The 23,536-nt window shown below is 39.5% G+C and overlaps 4 protein-coding genes, 1 long non-coding RNA gene and 1 pseudogene across 108 annotated transcripts; 3 read left to right on the top strand and 3 right to left on the bottom strand.

Annotated features, from left to right (window-relative positions):
- The first annotated feature begins 123 nt into the window (after positions 1-123).
- Positions 124-2,369, top strand: LOC104783025 (uncharacterized). The gene has a single exon (XM_010508103.2). The coding sequence runs from the start codon at positions 985-987 to the stop codon at positions 2,182-2,184; it is 1,200 nt and encodes a 399-aa protein (XP_010506405.1). The 5' UTR covers positions 124-984; the 3' UTR covers positions 2,185-2,369.
- A 183-nt stretch (positions 2,370-2,552) lies between these two features.
- On the bottom strand, positions 2,553-7,035 carry LOC104783024 (uncharacterized). 3 transcript variants are annotated; one of them, XM_010508100.3, is made up of 12 exons: positions 6,520-7,035; positions 5,648-6,198; positions 5,474-5,563; positions 5,151-5,390; positions 4,620-4,841; positions 4,240-4,543; positions 3,822-4,135; positions 3,624-3,727; positions 3,426-3,529; positions 3,251-3,324; positions 3,085-3,176; positions 2,553-2,907 (listed from the first exon to the last, which is right to left on the bottom strand). In XM_010508100.3, exons 1-11 carry the CDS (start codon positions 6,785-6,787, stop codon positions 3,087-3,089), a joined length of 2,361 nt encoding a protein of 786 aa, XP_010506402.2. In that variant the 5' UTR covers positions 6,788-7,035; the 3' UTR covers positions 2,553-2,907; positions 3,085-3,086. The 3 variants fall into 3 exon arrangements, with proteins under 3 accessions (XP_010506402.2, XP_087368162.1, XP_010506404.2); XM_087512036.1 differs by having other exon boundaries at positions 3,074-3,176; positions 6,520-7,007; XM_010508102.3 differs by having other exon boundaries at positions 3,081-3,176; positions 6,520-7,007.
- Positions 7,036-7,405: 370 nt separating this feature from the next.
- On the bottom strand, positions 7,406-8,547 carry LOC147946383 (F-box/kelch-repeat protein At2g44700 pseudogene; annotated as a pseudogene).
- Positions 8,548-8,940: 393 nt separating this feature from the next.
- On the bottom strand, positions 8,941-13,285 carry LOC104784405 (uncharacterized). 50 transcript variants are annotated; one of them, XM_087511223.1, is made up of 15 exons: positions 12,984-13,248; positions 12,749-12,863; positions 12,566-12,658; positions 12,346-12,466; positions 12,188-12,256; positions 11,981-12,077; positions 11,884-11,905; positions 11,721-11,769; positions 11,562-11,613; positions 11,342-11,462; positions 11,111-11,204; positions 10,851-10,956; positions 10,261-10,358; positions 10,060-10,151; positions 9,338-9,856 (listed from the first exon to the last, which is right to left on the bottom strand). In XM_087511223.1, exons 5-9 carry the CDS (start codon positions 12,254-12,256, stop codon positions 11,584-11,586), a joined length of 267 nt encoding a protein of 88 aa, XP_087367349.1. In that variant the 5' UTR covers positions 12,346-12,466; positions 12,566-12,658; positions 12,749-12,863; positions 12,984-13,248; the 3' UTR covers positions 9,338-9,856; positions 10,060-10,151; positions 10,261-10,358; positions 10,851-10,956; positions 11,111-11,204; positions 11,342-11,462; positions 11,562-11,583. The 50 variants fall into 50 exon arrangements, 44 of the variants coding, with proteins under 44 accessions (XP_087367347.1, XP_087367332.1, XP_087367335.1 ...); XM_087511224.1 differs by having other exon boundaries at positions 9,434-9,856; positions 12,758-12,867; XM_087511221.1 differs by having other exon boundaries at positions 8,941-10,151; positions 11,049-11,204; positions 12,758-12,863; positions 12,984-13,278.
- Positions 13,286-16,431: 3,146 nt separating this feature from the next.
- LOC147946382 (uncharacterized) lies at positions 16,432-18,348 on the top strand. 4 transcript variants are annotated; one of them, XR_015597345.1, is made up of 11 exons: positions 16,432-16,530; positions 16,634-16,772; positions 16,871-16,918; positions 17,011-17,100; positions 17,191-17,246; positions 17,332-17,405; positions 17,497-17,569; positions 17,658-17,772; positions 17,868-17,914; positions 18,071-18,145; positions 18,278-18,348. It is a non-coding gene; the product is annotated as an uncharacterized LOC147946382 (long non-coding RNA). The 4 variants fall into 4 exon arrangements; XR_015597344.1 differs by having other exon boundaries at positions 16,634-16,775; XR_015597341.1 differs by having other exon boundaries at positions 16,634-16,775; positions 17,658-17,789.
- An 82-nt stretch (positions 18,349-18,430) lies between these two features.
- On the top strand, positions 18,431-23,222 carry LOC104783022 (uncharacterized). 50 transcript variants are annotated; one of them, XM_087511143.1, is made up of 20 exons: positions 18,431-18,470; positions 18,702-18,771; positions 18,846-18,914; positions 19,019-19,241; positions 19,380-19,467; positions 19,599-19,658; positions 19,833-20,005; positions 20,092-20,248; positions 20,346-20,479; positions 20,659-20,727; positions 20,814-20,865; positions 21,007-21,126; positions 21,215-21,320; positions 21,403-21,481; positions 21,599-21,695; positions 21,797-21,861; positions 21,948-22,009; positions 22,229-22,357; positions 22,470-22,547; positions 22,716-23,222. In XM_087511143.1, the coding sequence occupies exons 4-7, from the start codon at positions 19,075-19,077 to the stop codon at positions 19,869-19,871; spliced, it is 354 nt and encodes a 117-aa protein (XP_087367269.1). In that variant the 5' UTR covers positions 18,431-18,470; positions 18,702-18,771; positions 18,846-18,914; positions 19,019-19,074; the 3' UTR covers positions 19,872-20,005; positions 20,092-20,248; positions 20,346-20,479; positions 20,659-20,727; positions 20,814-20,865; positions 21,007-21,126; positions 21,215-21,320; positions 21,403-21,481; positions 21,599-21,695; positions 21,797-21,861; positions 21,948-22,009; positions 22,229-22,357; positions 22,470-22,547; positions 22,716-23,222. The 50 variants fall into 42 exon arrangements, with proteins under 50 accessions (XP_087367266.1, XP_087367269.1, XP_087367275.1 ...); XM_087511131.1 differs by having other exon boundaries at positions 20,975-21,126; positions 21,403-21,487; XM_087511139.1 differs by having other exon boundaries at positions 20,949-21,126.
- Positions 23,223-23,536: the final 314 nt, after the last annotated feature.

The following is a 23,536-nucleotide window of genomic DNA, read 5'->3' as shown; positions in this document are numbered from 1 at the left end:
ATATGATTTTCAACTATGTTTAGTCAGTCAGACAGAAACAAAACATGTCAAACTCCCCCACGTCTTACACAATCTTGATTTTATTAATCCAAAAGTCAAATTCATACGACAAGGACATTTTTACATTGAAGCTTTTGTCAAAATATATAATCAACCTAAGAACACACACAAACAAACGATATGACAAATGAGATGTCTCAAGTTGCTAAACCTAACTTGAGACACAAAAGTGTTACCTACCACTTGTAAGATTCCTTGTTGCATAATAATAGCCCAATTCAAGTTTTAAGCCCATCCAACAAATTGTGTTTGATATGATTTGAGGCCTAAAATCAACAAAATCACTAATCTCATTGACATTTTATTAACAAAATGACTTTACTAAAAAAGGAGTAGAACGCCAGAGAGCAAGAGAGCAAGAGAGCAAGAGAGAAGAGTCCAAAAGGTGGGGAAGAAGAGGCCAAAAAAACATAATTAAGCAAAGCAGTTACAAAAACGGCAAGAGCGGGTTCGCAAGTCTACCCTACGCCACCTACCGGCTCCGTGAAACACGGCTCACGTTAGCCTCCCCTTAACCATGATGACCATGACCACGGTGGCTTCATCCCCGAAACCAGCCGCTTTTTCTCTTTTTTATTTTCCACCGATACAAATATCATTATTACCCCACGTGTCGTCCACGACGGTGTGCCCCCACCACCCGCCTCCGCCACCACCGCTTAAGGCTTTCTTCCTTTATTATTACCAACTCTTCTGCTAATGTACGCTTCTATCTAACCTTATCCTCCGCCACCAACCCTTTTAACCTACGCCTCTCCTCCACTCTCTCTCTCTCTCTCTCCTCTCTCCCTTATCTCTTCTCGATATTACGTGATATCGCCGCCGCTAATAGCCATCCATCCGCATCACAGCCTTTTTCTCTTCCTTCACGAGATCTGAATTTTTCTTTCCTCAGATTTTGATATTTTTCATCTATACCGTTCCATGTCCGATCCGGATTCTCCGATGAACCACGATCCAATTCCGGATCCATCACCGGTTCGGATCCAGTCGTCTCCACCGTCAGCTCTCGTCCCGCCATCATTATCATCTCCCGCTCAAGACGATGCCTCAGCGGAACCGGTTTCCGTCACAGATCTGAAGAGCGCCTCCGTCCCCTCCGCCGCGTCTAAGAACTCTAGGCGGTTACCTCCGCCGTGCTGGTCGCTTGAAGAGACTGTCGCGCTAATTGACGGGTACAGAGACAAATGGTACGCTCTGAACCGTGGAAACCTCAAGGCGAATCACTGGGAAGAAGTCGCAGAAGCGGTTGGTACTAGTTGCCCGGACGTGACGCCGAAGAAAACAGCGGTTCAGTGCCGTCACAAGATGGAGAAGCTTCGTAAAAGGTACCGCACAGAGATCCAAAGAGCTAGATCTGTGCCGGTGGCGAGGTTTATATCGTCTTGGGTTCATTTTAAGCGGATGGAAGCTATGGAGAATAGACCAGAGATCATCAAACAAGGTAACGAAAGTGGTGACGACGAGGATCACGACGACGACGGGAATTACACAGCTCGGTATCAGTTTAAAAACGGCGGAGGAGGAGGTAGAGGATCAGTGGCAAGGACGACGCCGAGGTTCTTTAATAGGAATGGTACGGCTGGATCTGGTAGTAGTAGCGGCGGAATTCGAATTCGGATACCGACTGGAGTGAGTGTAGCACAGCCAGGTCCGAGATTTCCCGGTAAGATCGATCAGAAATACACGGCGAGTCCGAGTTCCGGGATGAGTTCAAATCCGAGACCTGGTCGTGGTTTAGGAGCAGGAGCAGGAGGAGGATCTAGTTACAGTGCTAGGGTTGGTAGAATTCCTGAAGGAGGAGGAGGAGGGAAGCGAGGGAGAGAGATGATGATGAAGACGGAGGAGGATGATGATGATGATGGTGGTAATGATCCAATGGTGGAGATAGCGAGTGCGATTAAGCTGCTTGGAGATACGATGTTGAGAACAGAGCAGACGAGAATGGAGATGACTAGAGAGATTGAAGCGATGAGGATGGACACAGAGATGAAGAGGACGAAGATGATATTGGAATCGCAACAACGAATCGTGGAAGCGTTTTCTAAAACCATTGCAGAGAATACGGAGGAGACGATGAAGAAGAAAGCAAGAAGAATGGCTGCTGCTGACTCTCTTGATTGATAGTAGAAGACTTCTAAAAGGCGCCATAAAATTATGTGTTCTCAAATTTTCAATTCTAGGGTTTCTAGAGAAATCGATAGAGCTTTTATTAGCTCATTGCATCTTTCTAACACTAAGTAATGTATCCTGCTGCTTAATTTATGTATGTTGTATTATAAAGTGTATAAATTGGGAGTTCCTCAGTATCTTTTATTGTTCGTTTCGGACATTAATATACAGAGGATACAAATCTTGATATTAAAGCTTCGAAAGTCACGTCAATGGAGTAACCTCTCATTGTCATCTAAATAAAGATCAAGCATCACATCTAAATAAAGAATAATGCAATAAGCTGAGAAGACCTTAAAACTTGGCTGAGAACATTATTGTTTTCTTGGAGAAACCTTAATAAACTTATGGATCAATAATACAAACATAGCTAAATCTCTGTCCTCCAACAAATTCGTCCATTATTCGAGAAAGAGAGAGAGAGAGAGAGAGGAATGAAAAACTAAGAGATAGATACATCACAAGTCCAGCAACTATGAACCATCTCTATAAAACTCGAGCTTATCATCCCATCCGAAAAAAAAGATGCAAGTGCGGTTTAAGATGCAAGCACATCTATATACCAACAGTCTCACCGAAGCTGGCTTTAATCCTCCTTTCCCAGCTGGTAGCTTCTTTTCTGCACAACTTTGCATGGTACAACCTCCTTGTTTGGCAGCCTCGGTCATGTGAAACCTGTGTTTCATTTACAAACTTTAGCACACATTTGATCCATAGTTCCGGCTCAGACTTTTCAAGAGGTGATTCATGCATTGTCTTCTTCTAACCAACCATAAATCTCACGAAGAAAACCAAAACAATGCACAACGACGCAACTATAAATGGAAGGAACCAAAATTACCACTCACTCACATTCAGTAGTATGATCCTGGACCACCACCAGAGTAACTACTACCACCCAAGCCACGGCTTGAGTAAATTGAAGAATACGAGCTACCTCCTCCCTGCAAATCCAGTAATTTGTTACACAACTTCACTTTCCAAAAATAAAATAAAAGAACATTGTGAAGCCACTTACATCTCTTCTGGGTAGATCACCACCATAGCTACTAGAGGAGTACATTCCTCCTACATCGCTGCCACTATAAGAACCTAAAGAAAAAGTAACATAATGGAATTATAGCCAAGTTAGTGTTTGCATCTCAATAAAGTATTGCTCTATGTTAGTCACAACAGAAATTTTTGAATCAAACCTCCTCCATAATCCATTCCCTGACGACTGCTGTATGGACCACGCGAGTCATGACTTGACATAGAATTTCGGCTGCTTCCATATCCTAGACTAGATCTAGGAATCCTACACCAAATATGGAAGTAAAAACATAAAATACTTGGCACAAAGAGAATTGCAACTACAGATAACAGAAGATATTCTTTAAAAGAGAACATACCGGTCCCCATAGGATTCCCCATATTGAGAAGGGCCAACATCATAGTCCAGACGGGCTCTTGAATGACGAACATCGACGTCCGCATAACGAGGAGGAACGTCATCCTGAATAATGAACACTCGTTAGAGTAACAAATCATATAGTCTAAAGATATAAAATTAAGAGAACAAAATGGTCGGAGAGAGCAAGAAACCAGACCAATGCAGCATATGGACGCTTTGATCCAGGAAGAGGTTCATAAGCGCGAGGTCTTCCTTCACTGTAACTGGGAGGTCTTTCAAATCTTGAACTGTAAGGGTCATCCACGAACGGCCTCCTCATTTCAGAGCGAGACGAACTTCTAGGAAGATCTGAATAACCAGAGCTACGAGGTGCATAATCATCTCTGTAAGACAGATGTCTCTCAGGAGAAAGCCTTGAACTATAGCTCACAGCTGGTCCGCTTCTTGGAGGAGGAAGATCATCACGCCGACCATAGTCCCTCTTCAAGCTAGCCTTTGGATACAGAGGAACTGAAAACACAATATGGAAGATATGATCAGATAAATCAACACAAAAGAAGCTCAAGTAAAAAAGGATAACTAAACATGGAAAAACAGCAAGTCCAGTGTGGTACCTGGAGGTCTTCTATCATATGACCTAGCAGGTGGTGGCAAGGGCCTGACTCTTGCAGGTGGAGGTAGAGGTGGGCGTGGACGTCTTCCCCTTGATCCAGCCGCTCTCTTTGCACTAGAAGATGGGGCCCGAGATCCAACGCCTCTAGCACTCCGAGAGGAAGGAAGGCTACGGGGTGGAAGACGAGCAAATGAACTCCTTCCAGACCGTCCAGTCCCATGCCTAGACCGCTGGTCTGAGCGACTGGACTGCCTGCTTTTACCTGCTTGCTGAAGTGGTCTAGATAAGCGTGCTCTCACTTTTGCCTAGAAATATAAAAGAGAATTAGAAAGCAAAAATAATACTTGCGTGGATATGGATAAGGAATTAAAATATGAATACCTTGTCCTCCCCTTCGCCTAGCTCTGAGTTGTTAATGAATTTGGCACAGCTCATAGCAGCATCATGAGTATCAAAAGTTACAAAGCCAAAGTCTTTCCTCCTTGCTGATGGCATATTGCGAGCAAGCTCAATCTTTTCTAGTTTACCATATCTTTTCAGAAGGTCTCTAACACGTTCTTCATTCCATGAAGGTGACAGACCATCAATGAAGATAGTCTTAACCTGTAACACCAGTAAATAAATGGAATTAAGTACTATGAGCAGATAGATATAATAGATTCATCAACAATCAATAATCCAGAATCTAGTATGTCGTTAGAGAGCCAGAAGGAAAATGTATTCCGAGTCTGTTTTCATTATTGGTTTTGAAATTATTCTAAGTCACCATCCAGAAACGGTAAAATAAAACCTACTATCCTGCAAAGAGAAAAGGTGGCACCCACACCTCCCCCTTTAAACTCCTCCATCGCTCTAAAGAAGACATGGTAGGATGAAAGTTGCAAGAAATAAATGATCCTGCAAAGTGAGTACCTGCGCCATTATCTCATCTTCTGGGTCTAAGAAAGAATCAGCAAAAGAGACCTTTGCAGGCTTCTCAACTCCAAACACCACATCTTTCTTGAGGAGACGTTTGTGAGCATCCGTGGCATCTGAGCGAGATGAGAATTCCAAGAAGGCATACCCTCGATTCATGTTGACATTGTTGCTGTCCTCTACCAACGTTATATCATCCACATTCTCAACTCCATAGTGTTTCAGCTTCTCCCTCAACTGGAACAACAACAAATACCGGATGGTCAGGATTTCCACGTACTGTGGAGTTGGGTTTAATTGGCATATCTACGGACACTTACAGCTTCTAGGGTCCATGTCTTGCATATGTTACCAATGAAGAGGGTATCATTATCCTGGCTTGCAGTTACACCACACTTTTTACCATTGATCTGCAGTCCCAATGACCAAGAGCATGATATAGAATGTAAAGCTACACAAACTCTCCATCAAATACTAAAGTGTAGACGATTTACCATTGGGCTTTTAAGCTCTTTAACAGCTCGTTTTGCCTGTTCCACAGTTGCAAAACGCAAGAAAGCAGAACCCTTGCTCTTCTTTGTCTGAGGATTCTTCAAAATCTTAATTTCAGTCACCTCGCCAACATGACCAAACACTTTCTTCAAGTCGTCCTCGGTAGCACCTCTGTCCAAATTTCCAACAAATATTTCGAACTCCTTACGCTTACGTCTCTCATGGAGAACATCATGATGCTCTTCTTCTTCCACATCGACAGTGTCACCTCCATGTTTGACATCTTCATTAGCATGCTCATCATCATGCTCACTCTCAAGCTCCTCCGGACCATCTCCAATCTCGTCTTCAAACTCACCAGCTTCCTCCTCGACCTCAATCTCCTCGTGCAGCTCTTCTTCCTCCTCGTTAACCAACTCAACATCCTCCTGTCCCAATTCTCTCTCTTCAAACTCCTCCCCGCCATATTCTTCAGCCTCATACTCTGGTTCATTGTCATCTAAATCCAATCTTTCATCTTTTCCGAAATCATCCACAGAATCCTTTATCTCCTCTGCGAGCAAAAGCGAGTAAAACATCTAATACTATTCGAGGTACCCTAAAGTTTGTTCAACCCCAGAAGATAACGTCTATATTCCACAGAATCTAGAACAGTTATCATCCAGATTAAATCCAAACATTCCATAGTCAGATACAATTATTCTTATTTTGTTAATCTCTATGGTCAGATATGTAGGAAGTCTAAAAATTCACAAACTTTCGTGAAAGCTAGACTTAGATCCATCAAAAACAATGAAACGATACTACGAGTTAACTAGATAATCCCAAATAAAACGAATCCAAATTTTCAAACCAGGCTAAAAAAAAAACTTACTTTTCAACGGAACAACATCATTCGGATTAGCTGCAGTTACAGAATCATCAATTGAATCCGATGGCTTCGACCTATCTAATGGATTCTCTTCCTCTAAAGTTTCATCTACCACCTTCGCTTCCACAGCATCGGAGCCAGATAGCTCACCGATATTAACAGATTCTTTCTGGGCAGATTCCATCGGCGTACTCTGAGCCTTGACCGCCGATCTCGTTAGCCTCCCGCCTCTTCTCGCGGCGCCTCCCCTCTTCACAACCTTCGGTGGCATCGCTATCCGATGTTCTCTTACCAAAACAGAACAGATTAACCCAATTCGAAGAACAAAGAGCAGAGAAAAGCCACACAATTGTCGGGATCGAACAACCCCTAGCTCAGCGGATCAACAATGGAATTGAACTCGAGATAGAGAAGGAAACCCTAATTAACGGAGAGATGATAGCCTTCGCTTGTTAGGACTAAAAATAAATTAATATATATTATTCCTTATTAAAAAAAAAAATTAAAGACGTGGCGTTCAAGCTTTTATTTCGGTGTTTGTAAACCTAAAACGGTACGATATATGGGCTTTTGGCCCAAATAAATATTCTACGCGTTAATGGGCCTTTTTACTCAAATATAGTTTGACCGAGTTTTTCAAACAGAGCAAATAAAGCGAGAGATGAAGAAGTAGACGCAGTAGCACACTCATAGTCATGTAAAGAAACTGTATTGATCATCTACATTCAAATATCCATCAGTTTCATGAAAGAGACAGGCAATACTGCAATCTATATAGCCTAAGTAAGTTGACAAGGTTCTGCAGTTACATTACATGAACCCTTCTTGGCTCCAATTATTCTTACAACCAAAGAGAAAGTAGTACTAGACGTTTCACCATCAACAATGTCTAAGCCGAAACGGACAGACAACAACGCATTAGATAGCCGTAAGGAACAATCCCGAGAAGTTGAGAGGGTTCTGCAGCTCCATGAATCCCTACATCACTCCTAAGCAAACCAATCATTGTACACCAAATCTCTTTGCTTTCACGACTAACAGGACTTGGTTTCTCCCATAGAATTGCCAACTTCCCATAGTATTCAGCTATTCCAACGCATTGAGCTTTGTCAAGATCAAAACCATAAACCACCCTCCATATCATCAGTTGAGTGTCATACCACATTAACCCGAATCTAGAGAAGTAAAGGTAGAGCACATTGCCAATCACGCACGTTCCTGAACGCCGCCATTTATCTTTAGGCATCTCAGATCTCTGACAAGAACCATCTCTAGTATCGTACGAGGCCATACCTTCACGAGGACATAGAGCATAAACCTTTCTGTCTAGTGTAACATTTACCCCATATATCCATATGCGATAATCTCTTTCATCAGGAGTCGGAGCTTCTTCAAACGTTTGCGTCTTTAGGTCAAATCTTTCCACTAGTAGTTCGCGCTCGCTACATCCTCCGATCACATAGACCTTACCGCCGACTAGTCCTACGCTAGTTGATAATCGATCCACTAGCAAACTAGGTCCTTGACGCAACACTCTAGACCTGGTGTCAAGAATCCGTAACTTTAATGAACGAGTAGTACATGGGGTCATGAAGAAGATCTCTGTATCAATGGCTAGCATGCGTGTAGTACAAGGATCGCGAGGAGTGGAGAATTCTATCGGGTAGAAGAGATTCTCAGTCGTTCTGTTCTCAGTCCTGCGGAGAGTGTACCAGTAGACGTATAAGGGACTTGAGATTTCGTCCAAGAAGAAGATATAAAGAGAATCTTTTCCGAGTAAAGATCGAGTCTCGTGAATCTCAGCGGAGCGAACAAGACTCCTCATCTTATTGGAGACGCAACAGAGGATTGGGTAAAACCGTTTTGGTACGCGGGCTAAGACGTTCAAAACCATGTCTAGTGGCAGTGAAAACAATGACGGCGAAGACAATGAAGACGACGGTGGTTGGTTGGTTTTTCGCGGTCGTTCGTCGGCGTTAGAAGCGGCGAGGTTTGACATCGGGTTTAGTTTGAAGGAGAAGATATAATGGAGAGAATTCAAGAAAACTTTCACAGCAATTGAGAGTTTTTTTTATTCAATTTTGGTTTCGGTTATATATATATAGCCAAAAACAAAACAAAAACCGGTTTCTTTTTTTCTCCGATTCAATTTTTTTATCGGTTAAATCCGGTTTATAATATTTTGTTCGTTTACGACAGTAGATGTTAAGTCTTTCTTTAGTATATAATGAGCGGCAAAAGATTATGTCTAATTATAGAATGTAACTCAAGAATTAATGGTTTGTTTACTCTGTTGTGTTTTTGAGCTGCGTTCTATATACACTGAATTAGCTCCTTTCTTGTTCTTGACCCTAACAAAAACCATTAATGAATACAGTATACCGCAACAACAATGACTAAATCGAGAGTTGACCACAAGGATCATGAGAAGGCAACATAATTTGATTCAAGCTTTGTGGTTCATGGATACATACTGGAGAACTGTTTTGACTGAAGTGATTATCGTCTAGGTTTTCGAGGGGTGGGAGGTTGTTGGAGTATTGAAGATGAGAAGTGAGGAAACCGAGGTCGAGACTACTGCTACTGGAGTTTTCTTTGATGAGGAGATTGAGAATGTTTAAGTCCTTAGGGTTAATGCTGCTGCTACTACTTTTGGGAGGAGCCGAGGATGAGAGGTTGAAAAGGTATTGGAACAGCTGGAGGAGCCATCTCAGCTTGTTCTTCAATAGGAACCTGTTGCTGCAGATCAACAAGTCCTCTTAGGTTAGACAGAGACATGAGTTGAGATAAGCTTGGGAAGGTATCATCAGTTCTTGGCCGATGAGTCATGGGGTCAAAACCCAACACATTCCAATATAAAAAAAAAAAAAAATCCAAAGTTCTTACTACTCCATGCTAACAAGAAAACAACCAAAGGTGACGCCAAAACCAGCCTAATCTCCGATTTAACTTCCTGTGTACCAGCTACATAAGACTCTTCCTCTCCAGACCAAATCAAGGAAAAATGAACGACCAGACAAAAGCACATAACTGAACAAAATCACTATTTACAAACTCCAATCCTTTTCAGTCTCTAAACCAGTCCAGTCACATATGCTTCCATGAGAACTTTAGAAACCGCAACACCAGCGTAGGCTTTCATGGTCACGACATGACAACTTAAAAAAAGAGGCTCAACTGTGTTCCGAACAACGAGAAAATGAGAAAAAATCATTTGCGCAATTGTAGAGGCAAGTCAAAGCAACCCACACCAAAGGTCCCATAAATGATCTAGGCACTTCTGTGGTAAATAGGAAAGGCACATCAGTAATGAAACAAGCGTCTGAACGCTAGCTTTAACCTGCAAGACACAAGACCAAGGAAGAGGAACAATCCAGCAACACATCACAATCAACCTTCACAAACTGCAACGCCAAGTAACCAGAATGGAGGGTACTTTAACGTGTTAGACAGAAAACTTTGACCTGCAAGCCAATAAGTCCAAGGAAGAAAGGAACTATGATTTAAAGGTACCAATCGAACAACATCTTTAATCAACCTAACCTTTTCACCCGATGTAAGGACGTGATGTTTTCAATCTTCACTGACTACCTGAGTACTTTCGTTAGAAGTCTATCCATAAAATTTAGCCTCCCCTGAAACTCAACAAACATAATGCATCACCCAAACATAATCAAGTGTGGACTTCATTATCAAATGTCTACAGAACCATTATAACCAGCCACAGCCCAAGAAGAAAGAAACCTCAGAAGACAGAAGTAAAGACCATTATCATCAAAACCAAGATGCTCTTCACCTTCTATGAGCCTGCCCCCATGAGGTCACGCTACCAGCAAGAATCACTAACATAATCATGTAAACGATGACATCAAATAACAAACTGAAGAGATTATGAGTAGCAACACAACTTTCCAACACACGACAATATATTGTTAACCAAAACAAGAAGGCATGAAACACCACATGTATTTTAAAGAAACTGCAATCAAAACTCAAATATCCGATGCCAAAAAATCAAAAAGAGAGTATGGCTCCTTCACATCCTCAACATACCCTATAATGAACGGAAGTAATTCATAAATAGAAAAGCTACCATCACAAGCATATATAATCGGGATTATAAAAAAAAAACGCATCACAAAGAAGAGTGTGTGTTTATTCAAACGAGAATTGTCAATAGCGAGAAAGCATGTATGTGTATGTTTAGGAGCAGATGGCGAGATTCCTAGAGACAGCCAAAAAGCACGGTGTAGTAACTATATTTGGAAGAAAAGTCACTCTATTAACTATAACCAAGATTCAGCAAAACAAGGCCAAGGGTTAGTCAAACTTACCTAAGTGATAACGATGCAGTTTTGTACCTTGCTTTCTTTTAGACAATAAGAGTTCAGCAGCACTCCTCTTTCAGCATCAACGTTAGGCCACAGAGGGGTCCTTGACCTGTAATAGAGATTACAAGATTCAAAAAAAACAAAGAAAAATCAGAAATCAAGTAGGACAAGAATGATAATGTAAATAAAATAGGAACCAACCACTTCAGAAAGTTTGGGGACCTAAAAGCATATGACCAAGTAAAACATAAAACGTTACGCGCCTTAAAAAGCAAAAGTTGCATAACCACCAACTGTGATCTGATCCCCCAGGCTTTGGACGAGAGATCTTGCCAAACCAAAGAACATGACATTCCTCTAAAACACAACGATAAAAGGAAGTTAGACGCAATCCAGGATTTTCAATCTATTATTAATAAGCAACGATGGTGAAGAGTGAGGAATGAAACAGACCAAATAATATGAGAAGATGTAAATAAAACAAAGAAGCAAACCTTTGGTGGTTTAGAGAGGAGCTTAATATCCCCACTAAGCTGCTAAGTGTCACCTTTTGGAGGACATGTTTACACTCTTTGGCCGCTCTAGTGACAGTACAAGGGCCCGGACCCATATCAGCTGAAAAACGAGAAAGAGAAAACAGCATCACATAGAGAAGAGTGTGGGTATATTCAAACGAGAATTGTCAATAGCGAGAACGTATGTATGTGTATATACCTGGGAGCAGATGACGAAACTCCTAGAAACAGCCAAAAGCACAGTGTAGTATCTATATTTGAAAGAAAGGTCACTCTATTAACTATAACCAAAATTCAGCAAAACAAGGCCCATGGTTGGTCAAACTTTACTTAAGAGATAACGATGCAATTTTGTTACCTTGCTTTTGGTTAGATGATAAGAGTTAGGCCACCGAGGGTTCCTTGAGCTGTAAAAGAGATTACAAGATTCAGAAAACCAACGAAAAAAACAGAAATATTCTGGTAGGACAAGAATGATAATCTTTCCAGGCTCAGTTAGATATAAAATAGGAGACACCAACCACTTCAAGAAAGCTTGGCGACCTATGGAGTTGAATAATTTGTGAGCCAGGGAAAAAAAATTTAAAAGAATCTGACCAAGTAAATATAAAACGTTACCAGCCTGAAAAAAGCAAAAGTTGCAGGACCACCAACTGTGATCTGATCCCCCAGGCTTTGGACGAGAGATCTTGCCAAACCAAAGAACATGATAATCCTAAAACACAAAGATAAAAGGAAGTTAGACCCATTCTGAGATTTTCAATCTATTGTTAACAAACAACAAGCAACGATGGTCCAAATAATATGACACATGGCATCAACAACCAGCACGTGTCTGCTTTGGGAAATTGTTAATGTCAGAAGTTTGCACTCATTATCTTCTTCTTGACGCATCTGCAAAGACAGATGAAGAAGAACTCAGTGTAGAGAGACAGAGAGGGGAAAAGAAAAATGAACTTTTACTACAAAAAAAAAAAACTTACAACTTTTGTTGCCTTTTCTACAAATGAACGCACATCTCACATTCCTAGAATTCGTCAAGCCATTCTATCCGGTTGCAAGATCCTCCATCCGCTACCAGTTTAATCGGATTTCCAGATACACCTATTATTGACACCCAATTGAGAGTAAAGGATCAACGTAAAACGTTAATTAAGTAACTTTCTGTGAAAGAATTGATCAAAGAAGAAGAAGAACACAAACCTCCTTGACAGTCAAAGCAGCAGCACCTCTTATCTAGCTTTGTCAGAATGGCTTCTGTGATTCATACCTCTACAATGAATGTTGTCACCAGAGCTGTAGGAAGTACATAAAAAGCTCACCTTAGTTCTGAAACTTATTCATTTTCAGGATGTTTAGAGTATGTTCTTGAAAAATATAGAATACAACAACTACAGCAGCAGCTTTTTGTCCAGGTAGTCATGGCATCAACAACTAGTAACACTTCTGTTGGATTCAGAAACTTCATCACTGTCTTTTAGTTTTTCCATCATGCCTTTATCTATCTTTCACAAAGAGTCAATTTCATGAATAAACTAAAGCTGCAATAGATTTATGAGACAACAATGATTCTCAAACGAAGATGCTATCAGAACATGGAATCAGTAAATTGGTCCCAAACCTCTACCGCTTTGGGCTCTCGCCAGTTGTCTGAAACTAGGAATTTCAAATCTGATACTCAACGACACTCCCACCACCACCACCGTTACTTGCCGGAATTATATAAAAAAAACGAATCCACCCCACCCAAATCTCCGATGAGATGATGATCCCCTCCCATCAATCTATCGCCGGAGAGAAGCTCCAACATCATCATGGCGACATGTGAATCGTCTCCACTCCACTCTTATCTCTCCTTCTTCTTCTTCTTCTTCTTCTCTTCATACAAAGAAAAAAGAAAAACCTATTAAAATTATAATTTTCATAATTATTATTATTAAAAAAGAAAAAAAAGAGGGCATTATTTAATGGGCTGAAGTTGTTGTTATTGGGTTTTTCCTCTATGAAGCATCAAACACGACAGCAGTTCATAGGAGTTTTCTACAACTCAGGAAGCCAGAAGGACATGGTTGCGCTAAATGCACGAAAGGAGCTTAGTCTTTCCTCAAGTCCATGAGTTCACTCTTGATGCTGTCAGCCTCCAGCTTGACTCCCTATTACAGCAAACAATTCACAAAGCATTAGTCAGAGACAAACAATTGACGAAGACATATGAAGAAGTTGTGCAACATTGATATATATATATTAAGTAGATGTTTTGGTAATATCTTGAACTAAATGCAAATGATAACAACACATAGGCATTACGCAAGAAGACACAAAATAGGGCAACTCACAGTGTAGCCTTAACCTTGAGCACCGTATCCAACTCCCTCATATGATCCAACAGCGTCGTAAGTAAACACACACACACACCCTTTTCCTGCATTATATATCAAGAATAAATATATCACACATTGTTGTACCTTTTCTACAGTCATTTCATAACCAAAAAAAAAAAAAAAAATGAAGAAGAAGAGCACTTTACCTTTCTCGTCCAAGCCCTCTTAGAAATAAAACGTTTTGGAGAGAAGCTGGCCCATTGCAGGACATGCTCATCTGCTCGTAATTTTGCTGATGTTGATATATCTGCAGGACACCAATCACAGAGAACACTCTTGCATAAGTCATTCAGATATCGTTTAGAAAAAAACATATATCTGATTGATATATGCAAAGGAAGAAAGATATTTGATCAAAAGAACAAAGGAAACTTCACCATGTGTCTGCATTTGAGAACCTTCTGAAATATTTTCACATCAGTCTGAAAGCCAGAGGTAGCCAACACATCTTTTTTGCCTTTGTCTGCTCTGCAAAAGTTAAAAGAAGACAACAAACTTAACAAAATGATAAGTAGGTAATGATAGATCGTGAAACCAACAACAAATACCAAAAACGCATCACCCGGGTAACTCTTCTTCTCCAGCCACCTAATTAATTTAGCAAAGTGTAGATCACACACCACTCCTCCGGCCATCACAATTTTCACTAGTTCATCATGTACGATCTGAAACATAGCCATGAGAAGCCACACCTGAGTATTATTGATACCAAAACGATAGCGTGAAGTGAAACAACTATGATAACCGGAAAAAAATGATCACATATTAACAAAACCCGTGAGTAAGCTTGAAGACGTACCCATGAGAAGAGTATGCAATGATCCGATCATAATCATTAGCTTCCAAAACATCTGCAAGACGAAGAGGAACAAAGCACCGTAAGGAACCAAAAAAAAAAACAGAGAGTAAATAAAAGAAGTGTTAAGAGGAAGAACAAAACCCTTGAAGACTTTAGCATAGAAAAGAAGTGAAGTGTGTCCTTGAGCTATCACTCCCATCTCATCAATAAAAGCATCATCCAAAAACCTGAAATAGCATAATGACAAGTCAATCACATGAACAGATTCACAAAAGAAAATAAGCAACTGATGCTATTTAGAAACCAAACCCAAGAAGAAGAACATGATCAATTAGAGTGACAACGATCAGTCAAAGCCATCTTCAATCAATCATAGGAACCTCCTCCACAAACCCTTGAAGACTTTAGCATAGAAAAGAAGCGAAGCTTGTCCTCGTCTCCTCTTGAACATAATAATTATTCAATTTATAAACCAAACCTTAGAAGAGTAACATGAATTCGAGTGACAACGATCAGTCAAAGCCATCATTGAGCCATTGTAGGATCCTTCTCCACACACCTAAACTAACAAAACAAAACAAAAAAAACAACAAGTAAATCACATATGTAATTAGGAAAAACAGAGAGTAAAAGAAGAGTTAAGAGGAAGAACAAAACCCTTGAAGACGTTAGAAGAAACAAAGCGTGTCCTTGTCTCCTTGAGACAACACCCTCAACGATGAAAGCATCAATCATAACCTGAAATAACAGAGCAAAAAGTAAATCACGTGAACAATTTCATTATGAAAAAAAGCAACTTGATGCAATTTCGAAAACAAACCCAAGAAGCCATCACCGATCAATCGTAGGACCCTCCTCCACAAACCTAAAGCAACAAAAAAAACAACGACAAGTAAGTAATAACAGAATATGTGAAGAGAAGACGTTAGCATCTTCAAGGTTTGAATCTGCAACAGCATACGACGGGAGTAAGAGAAATCCAGAAGCGATGATCCAAAAGACCTGCAAGACGAACAAAACAAAAAAACAAGTCAGAGACTCGTGAAGAAGAAGAATAACAGAGGGGCGCTAATAATTCAAAAGCTGCAGATGCAGTTGAGAGAGACCAAGCCCTAGCGAAGATCTCACAAGTAAGAACGAGAGGTGATGATCGGATCATATTCATCACAGATTCGCTTCCGAAAAAACCTGCAAGACGAACAAAACAAAAACAAGTTAGAAACTCGTGCGTGAAGAAGAAGAATAATAATAACAGAGCGACACATGAACATAATAATTAAAAAGCTACAGAGATGCAATTGAGAGAGACCAAACCCTAGAAAGTTTCACAAGTAGGAACGAGCGATGAATGGTCGAGTTGAAAACAACATCATCGAGTCATGGACCCGTCGGGATTAGAAGAGTACCACATCATCTTTCTTTTCAAGTTACGAAGGAGAACCAAAGACGAAAAAACAAAAAAAAGATGGAAGATGTGAGACGTAGTGGAGCGTTACTGCTGTATTTATAGAGAATGTAAATGTCGGTCATGATTTAACCTACCTATTATTTCCTTTTCTATTTTTGAACCGTTAGATTCATTAATCTAGGGTTTTCCTTTTCTATTTTGATCTATATTGGTGATTGAATCTCTCTAAACGGTCTCATACAAAATTTACGAAACAATAAAGAAAAAGAAAATTGCCAGCTGGACTTTGTAGGTTTTGTGCTGATGACCGTTAAAACATGAATGCTTAGATCTCGACCGTCTATAAAGAAAAGGAAATATTGCCAGCTGGACAAAAGAGTCAAAGTTTGTTTGACTACCGACTTAATCTTACCCGTTAAAACATGAACAGAATTAGATCTCAACCGTCTATAAATATAACGCTCTCTCTCATTCACATCTTCCTCACTACGTTTCTTCTATGTTCTCGTTCCTCTCTGTAGTGAGTGTAAAGTCTCTCCGCTCCGCAAGCTCTCTCGTTTCGTTGGTTGGTGGCGGACCAGTATTCTTCTAAAACTTGTTTCTGATGTTTTTATTTGAACCTCTTATCTATTTTTTTCTAGGGTTTGATTAATTTCTAACTTGTTGTTCCGTTCTTTTTTCAGGTTTTGGATGATATGCTTTTATCAATCAATGATGATGATGGCTTTGATGGAAACTCTTTTTCTCTGTGACACGTCTTCAGGGGTTTTGTTCCTCTGACTCTCTAGTACAGCATCTTCACTCGTTCGTTTCGTTTCATTGGTGGTAACTAGTTTCTGATGTTGTCTTTTTAAAATCGATCATCGGGTTTTCTAGGGTTTGGTTTTTAACTTGTTGTTCTGTTTTTTTTTTCTTTTCAGGTTTTGATGATGATGATGATGGCTTTGATGGACACGAACTAGTCTCTGGTGTCTTTCTTTGAATTGATACAGTTGCTTTTCTTTTCTTCTTTTTCTAGGGTTTGGTTTTTAACTTGTTGTTCTGTTTTTTTTCTTTTCAGGTTTTGGATTATTTCAGGTCTTGGTCGATGCTTTGATAGATCAGTGACGGCTTTGATGGACTCCTTCTTCTGTGTGCTACGTCTGAATGGGTTTTGTTATTCCTCTTAAGTCTTAATACATCTTCTACTTTTTTTCTATATATAAGTGAATTTAACATCTCAGTCTCTCTTTTGTTGCAGATCGTGTGATGGCTTTGACTGATCCTTGTCACTCTCATTCAATTTTGCTCTTCCGGGTTTGGTTTCTAAGTTTCTAAATTGAATCGTTCAAGGCTTTTTATTATTAGGTTTACTTCTTTGCTAATTGCTATGTTATTTCAGGTATTGGATGATGCTTTGATCGATCAGTGATGGCTTTGATGGACTCCTTCTTCCCTGTTCTAAAGACATCATTGGTTTTGTTCTTCCTCTTATGTCTTAATACATCTTTTACTCTCTTTTTTCCTATATAAGTGAATTAACATCTCAGTCTCTATTTTGATGCAGATTTTGGAGGCACCTGGATTACTGACTGTGTGGGAGGTTCAAATAGAAAACATTGTGGGAGTTTAACTTTCAGGTTTAACACTATGATCTCTGCTGAGTTTAACTTTCAGGTTACCTTAAGATTGGCTATTTCTGATACTCTGTTTCTTGTGTGTTCCCAGATGTTCTTGCTGTGTACACACATTCAGATGAGAGATGCTCCACAAATTATTTCCCTAGACGAGAGGAGAGTTTGTTTTTAAGCTTTGTCCTTTGATGCAGATCCTCGAGGCAATGGTATTACTGTACAAGAGGTTTGAATTTATAATCCCTAATTACATATTTTTGGTTTGGTTCCCACTAAGTAATTAAGTTTATTGTTTGTCTTGCAGGTGGTGTGTTGGAAGTGAATCATGGAGGCTCCTCGGCTCTTCCTACGGTTTGATTTTACTTACTTGTCCTTGTGTTGTTGTTTGTAGATTCTGGTTGCTGATTTGTTCTCCCTCCTGATTTTTTACTTTGGTTTTTTACTTTTCATTCTAGTTACTTACTAATTACTTGGTTGTTTTTGTATTGCTTTGTTGTTTTGATGCAGATCGTCGTCACAGTTCAGGGCAGGCACTAGGATTGCTTTGTTGAATTGAACTTTTATCTTCTCGTCTAGAATCAGGTAAGGTGCGGTGGTTTGTGGCATTCTTCTACGGTATGATTTATATAACTTGTCCTTGTGTTGTTGTAGATTCTATTTAACTTTCAGGTTACCTTAATAATATTGGTCCTCTACTTCTTGTGTGTTTCCCAGATGTTCTTGCTGTGTACACACACATTCAGATGAGAGATGCTCCACAAATTATTTCCTGAACGAGAGGAGAGTTTGTTCTTAAGCTTTGTCCTATGTAACTTGTTTTTTGTTGGTACGCATAGAACTGAAAATATATATATCTCTCACTTTGATGCAGATCGTGGATATCTTCTCGTCTATCATCTGTTTAGAGGTAAGGTTACATCTTCTTCTTTTTATCCCTTAATGACTTTCAGAGATTTGCTATTGTTGGTGATGTATATATGATTTGTTCTCATGTGTGTTCTTATTTTGTTTTCCAGATTCTTTTTTTTTTGTTGCAGTATATTATGGGAAAAACACTTATGCTGAATTATTGTAGCTGGACTTGATGGAGATGTGATCATGTTTCCTTCTCCTAATGACTTATGCTTATTTATTGCAGATGGACTTGATGGACCTAAGCAAGCTTTGTTGGAGAGATTTGTTCACTGGTATCCGGAGACCAGCGAGAGGTAAAATTTGCAACTTTGGTTTCTTCTTGGTCTTATGCATTGCCATATCCTTGGTTAAAAAAATATCATTTCAGGTATGCTTGATTGTCTCACGAGAGACCACCAGCAGGTTTGTTAGCTTCTCATCAATTTCCAATACATCGGTACGTGTCTCTTTGTTTAGTTAGTTTGATAACCAACCGGTTTTATCCGGTCATCTTATTTTAATTTCAGAGTGGGAATTGTATTTTTTTTTTTTTTTAATTAGGTCTTTTTGTCTTGGCCGGAGGAGAAGCAAATCGGAGACGGAGACTGAGAGAATCCATGCTTGAATGTTTCTATCCTAGAGGAAGTAAAGACGTGCGAGTCCATGGAGAAGCCTTAAAATCTCTCTCGCCGGATCCTAATTCTCGAACATGGCGTGTCTCTTGTTCAGCCACCCTCTACTTTGCCGGCGCTACATCTTCCTCTCTCTCTCTCTCTCTTTCGTAGTAAGTCTCCTCCTCTGTTTCTCTCACTCTCTGACTCTTATCTCTGTATCAGATAGCTTTTGCACATGTGTTGGCTTTGTATATGATGATGAAATCTTGTTCTTCTTCTTCGATTGTTTCATGTTGGTTGAGGAATAGCACAAGCACAAAGTGTAACCAGGGGCAACAATCTTCGCTCATCAATCCAGTTAGATGGCTTCAGATGCAGAGCTCATCAACCCACCTGGTAATTATTCTCCTTTGTTTTGTTGTATTTGTCCTGTGTGATCATCTAGTTTTTAGCTTTTATTTGCGTCTCAAGCTCATTTCAACTAACCTTCTTCATTTGCAAGTTTGATTTTTTTTTTTTTTTTATAGTCCAATAATGATGGAGGGAGCAGCATTGCGCAGCTGCAAGAGTTAATTCCGGAACAGCAGGTTAGCAAAGACCCCCACCTTTATATTAAATGAAAATATGAACTTGTCTATTATAGTTCTGATGGTTGAGGTTGTTCTTAAATGCTTTGGTTTGGTTTCTACTGATTTTTATCCGCTCTGTTTTGGTTATGAAGGGCTTTCTCCTTTAAAATATTGTACTCCCTTTTTATGAAGGTACTTGGTGGAATGAGAGGGAGGACTGGATCACTCTAGGAAACCTCATCGGTTATTGCTTGATGCCACATGCTATGATGCTATGATGGCTCGTTATAGGTTAAGAACCCGTGGCCAAGTTTTGATTCTCACAGTGGGGTCTTGCTGAACCACTATGGTCTAACAGAAGGACGGTACGTAAGAAGCAGATATCTCTTTTAAAGTATCATTGCACTTTGGTATAGTTACTCAAAATTACATAACGTTTTGCGTTTTGTAGGAACTAAACCGTTCTCTTTGGTGTTTCAAGGAGTCTTGGCATTTTCTAGTATAGACAGTGGACGAGCTGAAGCAGTTATAGGAAAGATGGACGTATCTGTCTTCTTCTAGAACTTGCAAAATCATGGCGAGAAGGGATTCAGTCAGAAGCTGCAAAGGTTGCTTCTTCTGTTTGTCTTGTCATTTTTCATACTGGCATATTGATACTTTTGCCTCGAGGTCCACACTAACATTTTTCTTTATTTAATTTTTAAGGCTATTGCAAAGTCTGTTGCTGAAGAAGGAAGAATCAGAATTCTTGCTGGTTTGGCAAAGTCAATGAACAGACTTGTGGCTGAGGAAGCTGCTGGTGGACTATGGAATCTCTCTCTGTCGGAGAAGAGCATAAGGTATGTCCTCTACTTATCTATAAGATTACGTTGAAAGTATGACACGTCTGAGAAAATAGGATCTTAAATATTCCACCAACAACTATACAACACCTATATATACAAGCAGGCCTGCGAACTCCCTTGCTGATCATTTCGGATTTGAATATACTTACAAATGCTATGGTGGCTGGTTATAGGTGAAGAATAACCCGTGGCGAGATGTTGATGCTCAGAGTGGGGTCTTGCTATGGTCTAACAGAAGTAAGGTACGTAAGAAGCAGATATCTCTTTTAAGTATCATTGCGCTTTGGTATAGTTATCAAAAAATACTCAAACGTTGTGCGTTTTATAGGTACCACACCGTGCTATCTGGTGTTTCAAGGAGTCTTGGCATCTGCTGTCAGGTATCTATATTTACACAACACGCCTTTGTTTCTACACACCATTTGACACAGAACTCATATTCTCTCAATTGTGTTTGGTTCAGCTTATATGAGTTCTCAATTGTGTCAGGCACATTCATCAGTCAAAAGCCTAACTTTCAGGTCTGCTTTCTCCTATCAAGTATTATAACATGGGAAACGAAAAGAGTCAAAAGCCTATAAAAAACAACTCTGTGTCAGCCTCTAATATAGTATCTCAGCTAATGGGAAGCTGCTTGCGATGTAAGTTTATCTTTCTTCTCACTTTTGGGACCAACAGATAAAAAGTGATACGATTTTTTAGTACTCATGATTCTTTCTCAATGCATAGGAACCCTTGAAGGAGATGTTATGATACTTGACATACCTCAACAAGTCGGAGAGGTATCAAACATACCTCAACATCGTGTTCTTCTAAATCCTCTGCTTCACCATCTGTGAGTAAAATTCCCTGTTAGATTATTTCATTATAATTATAGAATTCTCTTGTCTTCTAACTCTCAGAATCTTTTTTGCAAGTGTGGATCGGAGGACCTTGTTGTGTCCATGGCGTTTCTCTTCAACTACTCCCATCTTTGTCAATTAATTTGAATTCCAAGTAAAGGCATGCATATTTCATTTGCAAATTCATAAAAAAACTAAAAATTCAAGCTGATTCTTGTAAGTGATTGATGGTTTTTTTAATTTCATGTGTTGCTTGTCTCACTGACTGCAGGGAGATCATCATAAAAACTAGAGACCATGTGCAACTTCAATGAAACCTAAGAAGTACCATAAGGAAGTACACCACATGCATCTGCTATAATTTTCAGGTAAATACCCTTCATCTGGGAGTATCAAGACTTTATAACATGCTCATATCATAATTAAACTGTTTAATTAATCTGCTAGGATCTTATTTCTTACTGTTCAGGAATTTAATCTTCAAGCAATGAAAAGGGCTAACCAACATGCATAAACATCTTTAATAGCTTCACCGTAACTTTCTAATCAAGTGTTATGCTTCTTTGTATGCATAGAACACTTGATTTCATGCCATCTAATATGCCTCTTTTTTCCTGTAGAATAATGATTGGAGGCCTCACTTTACTGAACCAAGGAGCCTTGTAGCCCTGTGAACAAAAAGGTACTACTGAATTACTATTTACTTCATTTATCTCTCTCTCTCAGTGTAACTTGGAATCACATCAAATCACCTAGATATTTTCTGAAAGTAAAAGAGAGATGGGGATCTTTTGCAACACCAAAATATCTATTTTCTGAATAAATAATATTATTTATTGTGTGTGTTTAGTTTAACTCTTGACTGATTTTTTCTTGATACACTTGATGGTTTTAATTGCAGGTCTGAATGATGAGTTAAGATATGAGTACTTGGAGAAAAGTTGTCTGATGATGAATCCATTGCACTTTGGCCACAAAATCAGTCACAATTATCTCAAGCCAAAGGCAATCATTTGAAAAATGTGAAAAGGTAAGTCACAGGTGACATTCTTAACAACCATTCTGATAGCCAAATGTGGTCTCACATTCACCTTTCTTGTAATAGGTGTTTTTTCATGTGTTGACTGTCTCACTAACTGCAGGGAAACGAGTATTGCTCTGACCTGCTTCAAGATCCTTCATTTGAATTCACTCGCGACTCCTGCCAATGGCTTGAATGAGTATATTCCCTCGAATCACTTCCATTTTATATTTGAATCAGAATCTTTGTTCATTTCGTTTCTGTTGATTTGGTGCCTCTCTTTGCATATACTTGCCTACAATGTACGCGGCAGTGATAGGAGGAGCCTCTCAGACATTTTGTTCTGTTTTTATTTTATTTTCTGCAGGTAAGCTCTATCGTGGTCTCTCTGATCCATGTATGCCAGAAGGAAAGTAACTATCCTTTCTAGTTTATGATAAGGTTCATCAAAGCTACTGTCAGAAAAAAGTAGAAAGAAGTCCAAGCTGGGGGTGACGTGGCATTAAAGAAAGTGGAAGCAAACCCTATGTAATGTTTGACTGGGGGAAAGGGAAAAGCAGAGACTGCGATGGAAACAGAGGCTTCCAACTCCATATAAAGAAGCGTTGCTCCTCTTCTATCTTTGGCCTGCGTGCTTGGTGGAGTCGATCGCTATGTGATCGACCTGAGGAATCATTTTGTAATTTGTGATTACATAAACGATCTGTATCCTTTGTGTTTATCGATTTGTAAACACAGTTTTATCAATAGGTTTTCGGATTTCTTATTGTCTGGTTTTGTGTTCGTTGGGATATCTCAGATTCTCAAACCTTATCAGTTTACAACTTTGTATTACAAGATGTCCAAATCTGGTTTTCATTGTGTTCCATTCCAACCATCATTTGTTTTTTCTAATTTTCTTGGTTAATAAAATATGGTTTTGGTTTCCATTTGAATCGGTTTAGTAGACAGGGACAAGAGAAACACATCAACACACAAAACTTGCTAAGCAAATACAGTAGTACTGCTAATGTACAGTATACTACAATTTAGATTAGGTGGAACAGAGCAAGATGCTGAAACCGCAACAATAATGACTATTTCAAAAGCTGAAGAAGTAAACCGTATTGATGTATCCACAAATATGTCTCTCGTGTTTAACACTAAAAGAGAAAGACAATGCTGCAATCTATATAAGCCTCGAGGAAC

The sequence above is a fragment of the Camelina sativa genome, chromosome 4 (genome assembly GCF_030686135.1).
Source record: "Camelina sativa cultivar CO46 ecotype springtype chromosome 4, ASM3068613v1".
Lineage (NCBI taxonomy): Eukaryota > Viridiplantae > Streptophyta > Magnoliopsida > Brassicales > Brassicaceae > Camelina > Camelina sativa.
Note: the sequence above shows the minus strand (reverse complement) of the source record. Positions and strands in the feature narration are given on the sequence as shown.